Below are 17,155 nucleotides of genomic sequence, written 5' to 3' on the forward strand. Positions count from 1 at the left end.
TTTCATTGACCAATTTTGCATAGTGAGTGTTTGTTAAAGTAAAAAAAAAAACAATGGAAATAAAAATATAGCCACATTGCGTTGTTTACTTTTATTTTAAATGTTTCTTTCATATTGAGTCAGTTTCATGAAATTGCTGTTTGACCAGTGTTTATTGTGAGTTTTTGTATTTTCCTTTTTGTATTATATTCAAAATTCTGTTTGAAATTTCTCGTCTGATTTGATTTTATGTATTTCTTGTATTTTTTCCTGGACTTTTACAAAACCTTTGAGGTACTGAAAGAGCTAATTTTGACATTTGTCCGCTCTCTCAATAGAAAAGGTTTTGTTCTATGGCTTCAGGAGCTGGTGCCCCCTGAAGACATCGGCTTCGGTGGCCATATTTTTATTTCCATTGTTTTTTTTCTTATTGCTTCAATTATTCTTTCTTTTGAAAATACTGCTGCTTTGCGCGTTTCTTTCAAAGAAAGTTCTGTTATTATAGAATTAAATATTTTGTATTCTTTTACTTATGTTTGTTAAAGTACACATTTGAGAGGTTATGAAAATTCTAGTTTTCAGAAAATTTTAAATTAAAATTTCAATTTCTTCTTTAATCTTGTAATATATATGTTTGAATTTACTTACATGTAATATTTTAACTATCTTCACCTGAGCAAAAAATTAAGTATACAAGTGTAAATCCTTCATGTTCCTTTCAAATAGAATTTTAATAGAGCCTGCATTCATAATTGCAGTTTTATGACAAGACAATATCATCCCCCAATAGTACTTTATAGTTTTTTTGGACAGATATCTAAAAATGGTTGCGTGTCCCTAGTGTTAATAATATTTCTCAATGTAAATAACAATTTCTAAAGCTAAACAGATGGCGCTTTGCACAGTAATGTGAAATCATATCATTAATTGTAATCAGTTTCCTCCAAGTCACTGTATCATGAACATCATCCGTGTTTTGTTATTAAATACATTTGTTAAAGGTGTTTTGTAATGATTTAACCCCGAGATCAGATCATCATATTTAAAACCTAGTATAATCTATAGAAAATGTTCCAGAATTAAAATTATGACAAATATTTATAAAAAAAATGTTTAATTACTTGGAAGTATCTGTGGTGTATTAGTCATAACACCATAAATTGGAAGCACAGGGCGTTGGGCTTTAAGCACATGCACCTGACTGAAGTTAGCATGAGGGTTGGAAGCTCTCACTCGAATCACATATACTCCAGGTTCAGGATATTTGTACGTCTTCTCATATTTACCACCTTTCTTCACCTCTGATAACAAAAAGATAAGATAAGTAATCAAGAGACAAATATTACATATTTCAAACAGATAACAAAACAACTATACAGACCTCTTAAGAATTCCTTCTTAGATCGTCCATCTCCAAATTCCCAAACTAAGTCAACAAATGTGCCACCACTAATTTTTATTTCAATAACAACTTGATCAGTTGTAGAAACATCAGGAGGAGTTACACTAAGTTTCAGTCCAGCCAGAGGCCTTTGTGAATCTACTTCCTGCTTTCGTAATACAGGCTCCGTAGAAAATTTGTTTGATAGTTTCATATTTACATCATGCATACCTAAATAAATTTTTTCAAAAATATTATTAGAAAAGATAAGTTTCTAAATTTTGAGTAATAAATTAGTTTTAGAAAGACAACAAAAATATAAAAAATAGTGCGGCAAAGTATTGTAATAAATGTATGAATTATTGGGAGTTTTTCTTAAAATGAGTTTATGAGAAACCCTTTAATTGCTTTATTTATTTATTTTTTTGATGTGGTTGATTGAAAAGACTTTATAAACACATGAGTTTAAAATGTTGGAAGTCATCGTCCAAAGATCCATTTTAAGAAAAACGTTATTCAAAAAATTCTTTAACCAATAACTTTGAAATTTACCTAAAAAAGAAAAAAAATTACCAAGAAAATTTCAAAAACCTTAAAACGAAGTTTAATTATAAGCAACTAAATAGTAAACTAACAGTAACTAAACAGTGCATACATGTAAAAGTAACATAGCTAAAAAAAGAGAATTACAAATCAAGAAAATAGGAAAATCATTTAAATAGCTATTTTTATTTTCATTTCTTTTTATTTAAAAAGCTTTAAACAAGGTAGCTCAACCAATCGTTCAACACAATGTTAAAAATGAGAAGTAAAAATATGTTTTCAGCAACTATTTTATTTATTTATGATGTGCATATATAATCTTTAAAAATGGGACAGATATATTTAAAAAAAATACTTTACAATTATCAATTATTGATAATTCATTATAAACTATTACTTTTGAATGTAAACTTTTCAGATAAAATAACAATAATAATTACTTGAATATAACCTAAAATCTTTCTTTGTGAAAAAATATAAGCAACAGATTTTTTTTTTAACATGTTATTTCAATTTTAAAAAAAAATCAAAGCAACAAAAAATTGGATGCAACTTATAACTTGCCTAAGAATAAAAACTAACTTTAATTAATAAAACTACAACATCTGAGCTATTTCAATTCAAATTGTCGAAAATATTGATAAAATTTTAAAATCGGAAAATTGCTAAAAATGTATTTGTAACAAAACTATAAAATACAAATCACATGATGGATAATCATAATTAATTCTCAAACAAATGCTTAACTTATTTGAGGATAAATTGAATAATTAACTTTATCTTTAAAATCAAACATTGAAACTAACCTATTTTTTTACTAAACATGTATTGAACACCAAGCTCTATTGGATTATTTATAATAGCTTGGAAATAGTGCACTTTTTGAGTATTAGCTAAAGCATCTTGTGGTATCACAGTTTCTTGCATATCAAATGTAACAGCTCCTAAATCTGCTTGTTCTTTTAAAAATGGCTTTCTGTAATAAAGAAATAAAATGCATATAATATAATGAAAAAGAAACATAATAATATTATAATAATAATGAAATACTATGTTTCATTATTAAAAAATAAGGAAACATTAATTAAATATTATAATTAATTAAATATTATAATTAATTCTAATTCAGTGGTTCCAAACCTATTTCGAATCATCCGCTCTTTTTTCAACTCCTAAAAGCTAATTCCCCCACACACCTGTTTCAAAACTTAAAAAATATATACATACTATGTTTATTGAGATATAGATTATTTCTTAACAAAATTTAAAAATAAAACAACAACAAAATAGACAATTTTGGCATATACCTATGCTTCAATATTTTTTTTTGTATTAAAACATAATTTAAACCAAAATTAAAAAATTCTTTAATTATAAGTATACAGCAATTCATAGTTTTGTTAGTCACTTTTTGTGATTTCCTATTCCTCGATTACTCTTAGATACTGTGAATAGTGCTAGCAAGGTCCGAAGTAGTTCTTTTTTAAAACTTCAATCTATTTCCTTGAGATGTTTTCATTTAACTCATTGGAGTGTGATTTTCTTGCAATTAATGAAAAGATTTGGAGATCAAAGATAAGTCGGAAGTCGTAATGGAGAAATCTTCAGAGGAAGGCATCGGCTCATGTTGGGCTGTCTGGTCAACTATGATGATGATGTTTTCATTTGTAAGAGGCTTAAAAAGCCGAACTTGCAAAGATAAGTGGACACAAAACGAAATAATACCCTGAAAGCCACTATTAGCCATAGACATAGTACCCCATAACTTGGATAAGATTCACACATTAAAAAATAAATCTGAAACTGATTCCTCTTTAAATATATTCTTAGTTTCGGAATCTGTATTATTCCAATCAAGTTTGGTTCTTTTATACAATTCAGTTCAAGAAATTCACCTTGCAAAATATCAGAGATATTATCAACAGATAAACTAAATAGATTTTTATTTTTCCTAACTTATCAAAGAACTCTAGAAAGAATCCTCGAAATCCCTCTTGGTAAGGAATATCTGTTTTAGTAAAAAAATAATAATAAATTCATCTTTGAAAGCCTAAGAGGATAAAGTTATAAAGATAATCAATGTGTAAATAATAACTTTTAACATTTAAACATAAACTACTAACTGTTAAAACAGAAATTCTGAAACCAACAGTTCTTGTTATGTTCAGTGTTTAATAGACAGCATCATAAGAACTGGGAGTCTATTGACAAAACCAAACTATTCTTTTTAATAAAGACAGTAACAATAATTATGTTACTAAATTCATTTCTTTGTAATATTTTAATATATTTTTTATTTCTTTTTGAATGTGTGTAATCTTCAAAATGCATCAAACTTGTAACCTTTAATAATCTTCCTTTTAACTTAAATCTGAGGCATAATGACTGGCACTTATGAACTTAAGTTAACAGAAACCTAAGTAAATGTTTTACTAATTTACTACATAAGCAAATCATAGACACAGATTTGAAACTTTGGTACGGTAAGGACAAAACATAACAGCAAATTTAAATTAAATAGTGTAGTCACATTACTGTCACTGTTGTAAAGAAGATATAAATTTATTTTCAACAAAGACTTGCAAGTATTTACTAAAAACACTTAATATTAATAATATTAATAATTAAATAAAAGTCTCATTTTTAAACAAGAAAAAAACTTGAATGCTTTTTAAGTATAATATATTGCATGCATAATCTCTATAATTAATCTTAATCTTTTCATTATCAGTGTTATCAGTAGGAGAGGAAGAATCAAATTATTTTTGGAACGTGCCTTCACAAATACGAATGATAGGTACAGATGATATATCTGGTATATGGTAGTGATTTGTTTTCAAAGTTCCTAATAGCTAAAGTGTTAAGAAACGATCTCAGGAATTTAAGTATTAGTTTAAATAAAAAAATAATGCATGTATTTTTTACCTATATGCCACTTTTGCCATTGCAGAAATAAAAGCAATGAGGTCTCCAGGGAAAACTTCAGGAGTATCTGTTAGTGTAACATACTGATGACCAGCTTCAACCATGATCTGTACAACATGCGCAATTTCAAATTCTAGAACTTTGTCAAGATTATGAGAAGGGCATTTAAGTATTTTATTGCTCGTGCAAGTTTGTAGTTGGGCACAAAATGCCTCTTCTTTAGTACAACTTCGAACATCTTTTACAACAGGACAAACAGTATTTTCTGGGCACTTTTTCTTCAGGACCTATGAATATAAGGTATTATCAATCAGAGAATACACTCACTTATGTTATTTTTTATTCAAGAAAGTTCTTTCAAAATTTAGAATGGTTAAACAGTTTAACAAATATACTGAAACTTGGCTAAAATAATACGAGACAATTAGGGCTCGAAAAATTTCAAAATTTTTACATGTCCAGGCAGCAATGTCAGTCTTCAAAACCCATACCCAAATTAAACTCTTATGTGCAAAAAAAATCTTTTTCAAATGCATGTTTATGAAAACAGATTACGGTAACATTACGGTACGTTAACATTAATAATATCAAAAAGAATTAACATCAGAGTTTTAAGTATTATTGACAAGTGCATGCTCTCAAGCATGCTTAATATTTAGGTCTTACCAAATATAGTAAATTTATTTTTATTTTTCTCCACTTATTTTGGAAAATGCTAAGTTAATTATTTTTTGGTTTTTCTGATTAAATAATTATGTAAGAGTAAAAATAAATGCCTAATCAGAATTTTTACATGACTTGGGCATAAAAAAGAATATAATTTTTGAGCCTAATAACTATAAAATTAACCCAAATTAAAATTTGATAAGTATTTTAATGCAGTGCAACTACAAAATCAAGTAGCAATAAAAAAAAAAATTTAACTCAAGCTGAGAAAACCCTATCTATCAAAAGATATCACATTTTAAGAACTATGCATTTATCGCTCTTCATGATTGCCTAAGACAAAAAAATAGTAATTTACTGTTAAAGCCAAGTTCTATGAAAATTATATGATTCTGACATCGCTTAAGTTATAACAGCTTAAGTATAATTTGAAAATGCAAAGTTTATTACAAAATAAAACTTTACCATAACAGCCATAGCACCAGATTCTAAAGCCCAGAGTTGTACAGCAGAAAGACGGCCCCTGGTATTTACAGGTTCTATTTGAGGTAATACAAGCATGTAGCCAGATTCTTTAGGAGCCATATCGGGTGTAAGGTGTTGAGGGATCAAAGGTCCTATTGCTTGTACATTTGTATCTGAATGAAAACAATAAATAAGGTCTGTGAGATCCTTGCATTTAGAATTTCAATAACAATTTTTTATACAAAATTTATTGTATTTAAATACATATATTATTAGTAAATCAAAATGTATTTATTAATATTTTTATGTAGGAAGAATCTATGTAAGAAGAAAGGAACTATTGTATAATATTTAAAACCTTGTAACTTGTAATACAAATATTGAGAAGATATTAAAATTCGCATAATTTTCGAATGAGTTAAGGTTTATTTTTTGAAAAATATTATAAGATTTGTTAATATACCAGTGTGTGTTAAAACAATAGTTTTTTTAAAAGCTTTTAAATTGCAATATGGCTAAATAAAATAAAAGAATATCAACTTTTTAAAATTCCCTTCCGGCAAGTTAGTCAGCAAAATACATGGGCCCTTAGATGCCCAAATGTTCTTTTTAATACATCTTAATGAAAACATATGAATGTGTTTATTATGAATTTACATCTTTACGAAAATCTATGAATTGCCTTTTATTAAGTTAGATGCATACCTGGGAGCCCCATTAAAACTTTATCAGATTCATCCCCATAATCAATTTCCATTGTTACAAATCCTCCAGTAATTGTAGTTAAATTACATGTCACAACTACAGTTGGCTTCACTACAGGAGGACAACTGAACACTACACTTTTATCTTCAATCATGTCTGCAACTGTCACTTCCGTACTTGCAAGTACTCTGTAAGACTAGATAAGAACAAAACATTCATATTAATGTTGAAAGCATATTGCAACAGATAGAAAATATTATAGTAAACAAATATAATTTAAAGTAATATAATTGTTTCATTGAGAATGAAATTGTTAGAAAAATGCAAATTATAAATGGAATCAAGAGAATACAATTAATAGGTGCACAGTTAACAAAAAAAATCTCAACTCGTGCCAAAATTTAGAAAATAATAACATAAATGCAAGTAGCTTTTACATACTGATTTTTATTCATGCTGGCTCCTAATAAATTAGTTTGACACCAAAAATTTTGTTTTCTTGTAGAATCCAATGTAAAATACTAAATAGAATATCTTTCTATAGATTGACTCTTGTAAATGACACAGATACAGGAGTAATTGTAATCCTACCTATAGAATATACACTAGGAATACATGCACAGCCTGTTACCAAAGGAGTAACTGCAACCCTCATATTGTCTATGTAGAGTTGTCTGCCTATAAGCTAAAACTTGTTTGGAAGAAAAAATCTACTTAATTGACATAAAAAAAAAATTATTATTAAACTAATTTCATCAAACTTAAAAAAAAAAATTTAAAAAAAAAATAATAAAATAAAAATAAAAAAAACTGAAATTATAACATTAAAAGATACTTTTACATTTAAGGTGCATTAAATAATTTTAATACATGCTCTTATAAACATCAAAGATGCTTACAAAAATAAACAATATGGGCATTGAAGCATTACTTTCCGTTGTAAGAGGTACCTAATATCTTAATATAGGAACTGTAATGATGGGTTTTATGGGCTCCTAAAATGGATAAGTAGGTACCCATTAAATTCAAAATGCCGAAGAACTAAATCAATGTTGTTCAAAGATTAGATGTATATAGTTTATAGCAAAAATAAGCAAAACTTCAACTGTTTAATTTTAAAAAACTCTACATTCATGTAAATATTATACATAACTTGCTGCACTTACTCCTGTATTTCACTTCTATGCACTTACTGTTTATCTTAAAAAATTTTAAAACAAATTGACATTTTTCTTAAAACATTATGGAATAATATTCAGTTAATATCGATTTAAAAACCGAAATTCATGTGTTCAATAAAAGCTATTTCTTTAAAAATCTTTTTTTTTTTTGAAAAAAATTGAGCACCCCTAATTTAGACTATTTAAAGACAACAGAATATTAAAGTATGAGGTAGAAGATGAGATTATGCAGCTAAGAAGTTAAAACTTGCAAAGCCGTATTTGAAGAAGTTACTATTTATATCAAAGATATACTCACTTCAGGGGCACCAACAGGTTTGGCTGAAACCTGAACTTTATATTTTCCAGGCACAAAGTATTTATGTGCCTGAACATCATGCACATCATTGAAAGTTCCATAACTGCCATCTCCATAGTCAATGGTGAATTCTACCGTTTCTCCAGTAGCATGGCTTACAGAAAATACAACATCAATTGCAGTCTGGACTACATCATCAGATGGTTTAACTGATAGCTCAGTTACAGATATAATTATGTTTGATCGATAGAAGACAAGGAGATCTGGATTTGTACCACATTCTTCTGGTGGTGCAACCGGTACATTTTCAACTATAAGTAAAATACATAAATTTAATTAAACAATGCTTTAGTCCAGGGTTGGCAAGTTTTTGACACATGACGGTTTTCACCGGTTTATACCATGGTTTTTACCGTCATGTCAAAAACCCATAGTTTTGATAAAACTATATTTTTATTTGAGTTTAACTGCTTATAATTTAAAATTAATTCATTTTTGGGCAATAAAATTGGAAAAAAATTTGTTAAAAGATATTTAAGAACAGATTCTTTAATTTTCCCAACATGATTATATCAAAACATACTATTTGAAGTAAAATATTAGGATACTAAACAAAATTTTCAACATTTCCAAGCATCATTTTGTTTGGCATATTATATTACTGAAGAATGTCAAGTCATTCTTGACTTAGAGATTGTTAGTAGTTACAAGTTTCGAAAGTTTTGTTTAGCTTATTTCTAATATTTAAGAAATGCCAAATTTTAAATTCTTCTTTTTAGTTCTTGAATTTATTAATAGTTCCAAGCTTTTTTGTTTGTTTGTTTGTTTGTTTGTTTGTTTGTTTGTTTCTAACAATTAAGAAGTGCAAAATTTTGAATCCTTTGCAAATCAAGCTATAATGATAAAAGTATCACTATTTTCAATAAGTATATAATAATATTTCTATATGAATGTACATCCTTCTATAAGATTACATGTATATAGTTGCAAAATCAATAGCAATCATTTACAACATTCATTTATAAAAGCAATTATGTGAAAATAATATATCGTCCACAATGCTTTAGTCCAGGGTTTTTCCTATGCCATAAATGAAAGAAAACAGTAGGTTTTTGACTGTTTTTACCACTGTCATGTCAAAAACCAGTTTTTGACAGCAAAAACCCAACCCTACTTTAGTCTTATAAAAAGCAAATATAAGAATAAAAACTTATAGCTATTAAATTTAAGGAACAAAAGAAAATTTTATAAGTTCTGCATTAAAAAGAAATTATGTAACAAAAGCTAAAATAATTCTCTTATGTCCATTGCTAAAAATAAAACCTTTTACATTGATAATTTGGGATATTTACGTATCAACATTTGTTCACACGTACTATCTTTGCCAAGATGTCAAATGATTTTTTAAGTTGCAAAAGTTTTTAAAAAAATATATGTTGCAGTTTGCCTGAGGATGGCTGAGGTTTATACCTTTTGAGTTGGCCCCCTTTTGTGATATTTTTAGTTTCTTGCAGGGGCACTGCCCAGAAGACAACGAAACTAGACGATGATTTTAGCCTAGATATGAAAATCATTCCAGCAGTTTTCTTTTATTTCTTGAAAATTACCAAATACTCAAATAGAATGAGTATTGTTTATATCAAGAAAATTCATTCTAATTCAGCTCAAAAAGGAAAAAAAAAACAAATTGATATTGCCTAAAGGAATATTTTCATATTATGATCTTATGTGCCAACTACAACCGCAAAGTGGCAAATGGATTTTAAACTTGTAAATTTCTTTTTAAGAAAAAACACATAGTAGAGGTTTGCCCAGTAATGGCTACGAGTTATAACCTTCAAGTTGGTATCCTTCCGTGATGTTTTATTGATTTGTTAAGGAGGGATTTCTCGCAGCATACTGTATGTAATTTGGCAATTATTTTGTCGTAGATCATGATACAGAAAAATTTCCCTAGCTATATCTACAGCTCCAAATTTAAACCTTGACGTAGGTAAGCCAGTAAAATAGAGGTATGATTCATGGCTGACACAAAAAAAATCAAAATAATAAATTTGGTGATCATTTTGACATAGAAATAATTCGTAGAAATTTATTATTTACCTTAGAGTAAATTTTAAAAAAATTACATATAATGGTTTGCTCAAGGAAGGATACGAGTTTCACCTTTTTGGTTTAACCCATTCAGTGAATTTTCGTTTTTTTTTCCTATTACTAAAGTTTCTAGCCTGCTACAGCCCAGATATCCCTATAAATAAGTAATTATTTTGACGAAGAAACCTATACAGGAAAGTTTCCCGTTTACCTATAATTTTAACGTAAAGTATTCTAAATTAAAATTATAATTCAGAAATGTTATTAAAAAGAATAAGAAACAATAAACCCACGATGAGTATAAATGTATGATTACACATGACAGAGTGTTGTTGTTGTTGTTTTTTAATTTACGTCGCACTAGAGCTGCACAATGGGCTATACATGACAGAGTGAGGGCAGACAAATGATAGATTACGAAAAAAAATAAACAAAAATCATACTAGATAAAATGTCAATGAATAATTTGAAATGGCTGTCACTTTTTTATAGACATCACTCGAATCTTTCATTTCTTTGAGTATCTAAATGAAAACAGATTTGATTCTTTAACAAAACCTGAATTTGATTTTACAAATTCAAATCAAAACTAGATACTGAATCTAAAGAAGATAACTTTCCCCCGAAATCCATTGCGTTTTTTCAGTTCAATAATATTTATAAGCAACTCAGGTGAGCGATTGGCTATTTTCAATTTCAAAACAACTGAACACGCTAAATATTTTGTATTTACGAACAAACATATAGTTCCAGAAGCTGGCTTTCGACATTGATGTTCCCATCATGAGGAACATTTCCGTACATGCGGAGCCCTGTTTTCCCTATCCGGGCCAATCTTACTCATTGCTGTTCACTGCAGAATAAAATGAATGCAAGAAACATTTTTCTCTCCAATCAAGCAGCTTTCAGTAAGAATACCCTCTAATTACAAAATAAAAATTTAATTTTAGAAATGAAATGAAAAAAATCACGAATGCGGTTCGCTCACTTCGGATCACCGTCGAGGGAGAATGAGTAACTTTATTTGCGTCGCTCAAAAGTTGCTTGTTGTTGTAGTTCATTTACGTCGCTCTAGAGCTGCACAATGGGCTATTGGCGACTGTCTGGGAAACATTCCTGAGGACGATCCGAAGACATGCCATCACAATTTTGATCCTCTGCAGATGGCATGGCACCCCCGCTTCGGTAGCACGACGTCCTGCACTGGAAGTCGAGCACTTTACGATAGAACAGTTTAACGAGGACCAATACCACACACCCTCGGGCCTTATGCAGACTGATCCAAGTGGTCACCCACCAGCACACTGACCGCAGCCAGTGATGCTTGACTTCGGTGATATGCTGGGAACCGTGTCTTAACGATCAGTCCACTGCGAGAGCACTAAAGTTTGCACAATTGGCTGTTAGCGATGGTTTTGGGAAACATACCTGATGATCCGAAGACCTGCCCTCTCAATTTCAAAGGGATGGGTAAACGGGATGGCTCCCATGCTCTGGTAACCATCAAAGGACTGTCAAGCGAAATCTAGCAATATACAGTAAAACAGTTTAACGGGAATCAGTTCCACACACCCTCCATCCCAACGCAGGACGGATCAAAGTGGTTAACCACCCACATAGCTACCACAGTCAGTGATGCTTTCATTATCTAATGGGAACCATGTCTTACGACCGAGGACAGTGGGACCGAGGGTCCTACTGACCAGCGAAAAGGTCACCAATGAGGTTCTCCTTTTTTCTCTGAAATGATCTAAAGTACGTGAATTGCAATCAGAGCGAATGGATGCCCGCGAGGTCGTGAGTTCGATTCTCGCTGGGCGAAGACTCTGTGTCCAAATGGCAAGTTAAATGTGCCGGGGTTACAACGTCCTCCAAATTCGCAAAACAAACCAATACCTCTAGGGTACCAGGTCGGAGATTGATCATGCTCATATTAAGTCAAAATTGCGATCTGCAGATGAATGGATGGTTTGTGAATGTGTACTCCCTGTAAAACGGGATGTGTCGTATGTATGTTGTGTTGGATCGTCCTTCAGGAGGTTTTCCAGTACGTCGCCAATAGCCCATTGTGCAGCTGTAGTGCGACGTAAATAAATGTATCAGTACCAGAGAGAATGATCCTTAAGGGACTGTTCCCCTGTATGGGATTCACGCTTCTTCTATATTTTTCGCTGAAAGTCTATTTTTCTACAAGTTCCTTTCAAGTTCTCATTCTTCCTAGTTGGTGATCGGAGTTGTGTCAATCGCATACAGTACGAACCAGCCTTTAGCCTATCTGCAGCTTGTTGAAACTCCGTCCGTACTGTTCATAGCATTGCACCTTTCAAACACACAATGCGCCTAAGAATCTGTTTCGAAATTTAAACGACATTATTTGTTATGAAAGTATGTTGCTTTATCATATAAGAAACACGAGCCTTTTAAATCAGTTAATCATTTCGAGTAGCATTTATGGCCTATAGAAAAGGCTATTTTGGGAATGCTTTACGTGTTAGATCGAGAGATCAAGCACAAATAAGTTTATTTCGATATTAATCACCAAAATATCACCAAAATAAGTTTATTTCGAAAAACTTAAGAGCTAATTGTAGATTTACCTTTACTATCTTTAGCACACAAGCAGAGCTTTTGTTGTAATATTCCCGAATATGGTAGAAAAAATGATCCACACTTAGCTCTACACTCTAAATCAGAGATGATGTTGTTAGTAGGATCATAACCTCCGGGCGAATAGTGGAAATACTCAGCTCCATTCAGATAAATGCAATCACCATCAGTTACTGCTAATGTATCTGTAAATTTAAAGAAAAAGAATCATTTTTACCACTAACTTTTATAATTCATTTCATTCTTATAAAAATTTGTATTTTATTGCATTTTGATTTTATATACATATGGGTAGTATATAAAATACTTTTTTTCCCAAATCACCATATAGTAGCTCATGGATAACTTCCTTAATATTCATCCCATTGAATTTGACATTTATTTCTTTACAGCTTTTAATCAAAATCAATTAAAAGATAAATCATCATTTAAATAGTAAATAGTATTCAGTATTTTAAAACAATTTAATTTTATATGTAGCTGTTTTGTGAAAAACAAATTTTTAGAATATCACTTGTGTTGCAAAAAATTATGCACGCTTCTAAATTCAAGAAAAAAAAATTCAAGAAACTAATAAAAATTGTAAAAGTTATCGAGTTTTTATTATGAAATGTTCCCAGAATAAAGTATTTTATGCTATTGATCAAATCAACATTTAATTTACAAAATTTTTATTCATCAACTATTTAAATATGGCCTTTACTATTTTATTAACTATATAAAACCATTTCGAATGAAATAAAAATATTTTTTTTATTTATTATCAATAAATCAACATAGAAAAACACTTATATGGGTTTTGAGATAATCATAACGGTTTTTTCGCTTAAATTAATTGTTCTTATAAAAATGGAAATGATATTTTTTAATTATCTAAATGAAAGAAAATTAATATTTTTTCAAGAATTTTTTTTTAATGTTTTATTGCTTGATTCGTAAGTAAAATACAAGGTGAGTATTATAAAGGAAAAGTGAGAATTATAACACTTAACTACTGACTAAAGCACACACATTAAAGTAATGAGAATTGAATTGAATTATTTAAGTTCTGATAAATAAGGATTTTACCTTTGAAATAAAAATCTGGAATTTGATATTTAAAGAAATTTTTTTTAATTAGCTTCTAATTCTTTCTCAAACTAGAATAGACATTTTTATATATACATTCCCTTAAATTTTATAGTTAATGTAGTTATAGAGACGTGCCAAATCTCTCATCAGTAGGCAAATCACCATGTTTTATGTCTAAAAAAATACTTCCCTGATTTATCAAGAGGAAAATTCCTTCCCTGTAATGAGAATACTTTAGCTATTATTTAAAATTTTTAAAAAATGGTTCAAGGGGGTGATCTCATATATGCTAATTAATTAGTGCAGACCGTATTTTGAGTTATGAAATCAGACACAAGCAAATACTTTCATTGAATTAAAAAAAAAAATTTCAATTGAATTTCCGATTTTTGACCCCCAAAATATAGGGGCAGCCACAATATCTGATACATGGTAGCAATAGTTAGGTAATTTTTATTATATGACTCTTTTTAAAATTCGATTTCTCAAAAACTATTCGACCAATTTATTTCAAATTTCGTATTGTGCAATTTAAAAAAATGGTGTAAAAAATTGTAAACCTTACATTTTAAATTTCTTTCGACTATTATTAAATAAACTAATAAAAAAATAATAAATATTTATACTAAAAGTTATCTTTTGCATGGAATTATCTTCAAATAAACAAATTTTATAATTGTGTGCAAAAATGCTTGAATTCGCTTTAGAAATTCACGAGCTATGGCGAAATACGCAAAAAGTAAAATTAGCATTAAAGGGTCGAAACATTAGATCACTCGCCTTATAAACTATTGGGTCCATGTTTCCCAGATTGCGGCTACCTCCTATATTTTGGTGGTCAGAAATCCGAATCCATCTTGGTAAAGGTTTGTTTATTCAGAGAAAGTCTGTTTTATGTCTGATTTCGCAACTTAAAATATCATTAATTAGCATATTTGAGGTCACCCTCTCGAACCTATAAGACTAAGTCCTAGAACGTAAGGATCCAATTATTAGATTCTTCTGGATAGTCATTTTTCCAATTATTAGATCTTATTCTGGATAATCATTTTTTTTTTTTTTTTTGAGCACTTTATACTCGTATATTTTGAACTTGCAGATGTTTCGAAATAATTGCTTTTGTTCTTATAAAGTTATGCATATTTTTTAAAATAAGTTACACAAATTTCAAGCAAAACTGGAATTTTTTTTTTTTTTTAATCAAATAGCTATCTAAAGGAACTTCAAAGGAAATCAGGTATTATATAACATTATTATAAAATTATAAATACGAAATTTAATACTTACAATTAATCCTTGTTACAATAAAGACCTGAAAAAATATATATTTTTGTCAAATTCAATAATTAAATAATGAAATTTATTACTGTGCATTTCAAAAATTTAACCGAATAAAAATATATTTAAAACCTGCTGAAATCTGGAATTTTGTACTAATGAATACTTCACTTGCAAATAGATTAATTCCGTAAAACAACTATAAATAATAATCTAGAAACAAAATCCGATTTAAGTTATTTATTATCCAATTGTTAAAATAATTTTCTGTTTTAATTAAGTTAAAATTTAAAAAAGAGGAATTAGTCAAGTACGCAAGTGAAATTTTTTCTAAAAGAATGAAATAGTTGATTTTATTTTAAGAGAAACAAATTATTTTTAATACATTTAATTCATTATTTTTTTGACACAATTAATTTCTCCATTTAATATTCAAAACATATAATTTTTTTAAATTAACATACATAAATACAGCGTATGTCACCATTCCTTCCGAGGTTTAGAAAGCAGATAGCAAACAAAATATCACCCATTACATCAACCAATTTTATTTTACTTGATAATGAAACATCACAAGTTTTTTTTTTCTCTACAAGTGTTCAATATGTGAACCTTTGATGATGTGCGAAACTTTAAATCTGATGTCAAATTCTTGCCACACTCGCTGCAACAGGTCACGATCAATGGTAGTGAATGCAGTTGTGTTTCGTCATCGTAATTCTGAAAAATTACGTGGCATAGGGGGTATGAACACGCAGTCTTTGATATGACCCCATAAAAAAAACAGGAAGTTAAGTCTGGAGAGCGTGGTAGCCATGGCAGAAGGCAATTCGTCGCTCAACCTGCTTTCAATTTAACGACAGAGAAGCTCGTTATTTAGAAAATCATGAATATCTGTGAGATTATGGGGGTGCCCTATCTTGTTGAAAATTAACGACACATTGTTATGAGGCCGCCACAGCATATCGAGGTAAAGAACGCCATTAACTGCAAATTGACTTTCGACTTGAAATCTGCCGTGTCACCAAAGGTTCACATATTGAACACTTGTGAAGAAAAAAAAACTTGCGATGTTTCTTTATAAATATATATGATAAATTTCTCTCAAGTACTTTTAAAATAGAATTTGGGTTCTTGTGCGCAAGTGGTTCGTTTTTTAAATAATCTGCGCAGACTGCTTATAAGAAACCGTGTGGAGGCTTTCTGATGTAGGAGGTGATGGCTCTCCTGACCAAATTATTGGGACCATATTTCCCAGACGCCGGCCTGGTGGCCGAGCGGTTAGCGTGCCTGACTGCGAAGCCATAGGCTGTGGGTTCGAATCCCGCTCTGGGCATGGGTGTTTCTCTCTCTCTTTGTGCTGTCCTCTGTTGTGTGTGTGTGTATGATGTGTGAATGTGGCCCACCCTATAAACGGGCTTGTGGCAGTGTGGCGTGGGCAATGTTGCTCGCCTCCGTGACTTTGGTTCACAGGTGCCCACTGGGTAACGCGAAATGAGCAACAATTCTGGCATAGTATAGGCAAAAGATTCAAAATTCAGTGCCAGCCATTGGAAAAAAAAATATATTTCCCAGACCTCCTCTGCGCCAACCCCTATATTTTGGAGGTCATAAATTCGAATCTGCAGAAAACAAGTATGTTTATTCAGAGAAAGTACGTTTTTGCGTCTGTCCAAATTAATTAGCTGTATGAGGTGAATTTTTTGAACCATTAACCATACCTGCCAACTCTTCCGGATTTTCCGGAAGATTTTATTTTTATATTTAAAGTGGTAGTAAATATACACTATTTTTTCTATTATAAACTTAATTTTTAAATGATTTTGATCACCACTATTCTTACAAAAATTAAGCACATATATTAATTTGCGTTACTATCATGGATACTTAAGTTTGCTCATATACAACGTATTTGTTTGCTTAAATTTGAAGTTTTAATTCCATTTTAATACCACTGGGAAA

General features: G+C 29.9%; 1 protein-coding gene across 2 annotated transcripts in view; it reads right to left on the reverse strand.

Moving 5' to 3' along the window:
* The window catches only part of LOC107436602 (uncharacterized), an 88,379-nt gene that overhangs the window by 58,170 nt on the left and 13,054 nt on the right, over positions 1-17,155 (reverse strand). Inside the window, exons 2-10 of one of the 2 annotated variants that reach the window (XM_043040586.3) lie at positions 15,203-15,227; positions 12,835-13,029; positions 8,144-8,454; positions 6,665-6,860; positions 5,960-6,132; positions 4,829-5,115; positions 2,710-2,879; positions 1,361-1,591; positions 1,101-1,280 (exon numbers count right to left, since the gene is read on the reverse strand). In XM_043040586.3, coding sequence (XP_042896520.2) covers positions 1,101-1,280; positions 1,361-1,591; positions 2,710-2,879; positions 4,829-5,115; positions 5,960-6,132; positions 6,665-6,860; positions 8,144-8,454; positions 12,835-13,029; positions 15,203-15,227 — 1,768 coding nt within the window. Of the gene's footprint in view, positions 1-1,100; positions 1,281-1,360; positions 1,592-2,709; positions 2,880-4,828; positions 5,116-5,959; positions 6,133-6,664; positions 6,861-8,143; positions 8,455-10,680; positions 10,951-12,834; positions 13,030-15,202; positions 15,228-17,155 lie in introns of those variants that run through there. The other variant, XM_043040587.3, reaches the window with a different exon arrangement.

The sequence above is a fragment of the Parasteatoda tepidariorum genome, chromosome 5, assembly GCF_982258835.1.
Source record: "Parasteatoda tepidariorum strain Cologne lab strain chromosome 5, Ptep-v5.0, whole genome shotgun sequence".
NCBI lineage: Eukaryota > Metazoa > Arthropoda > Arachnida > Araneae > Theridiidae > Parasteatoda > Parasteatoda tepidariorum.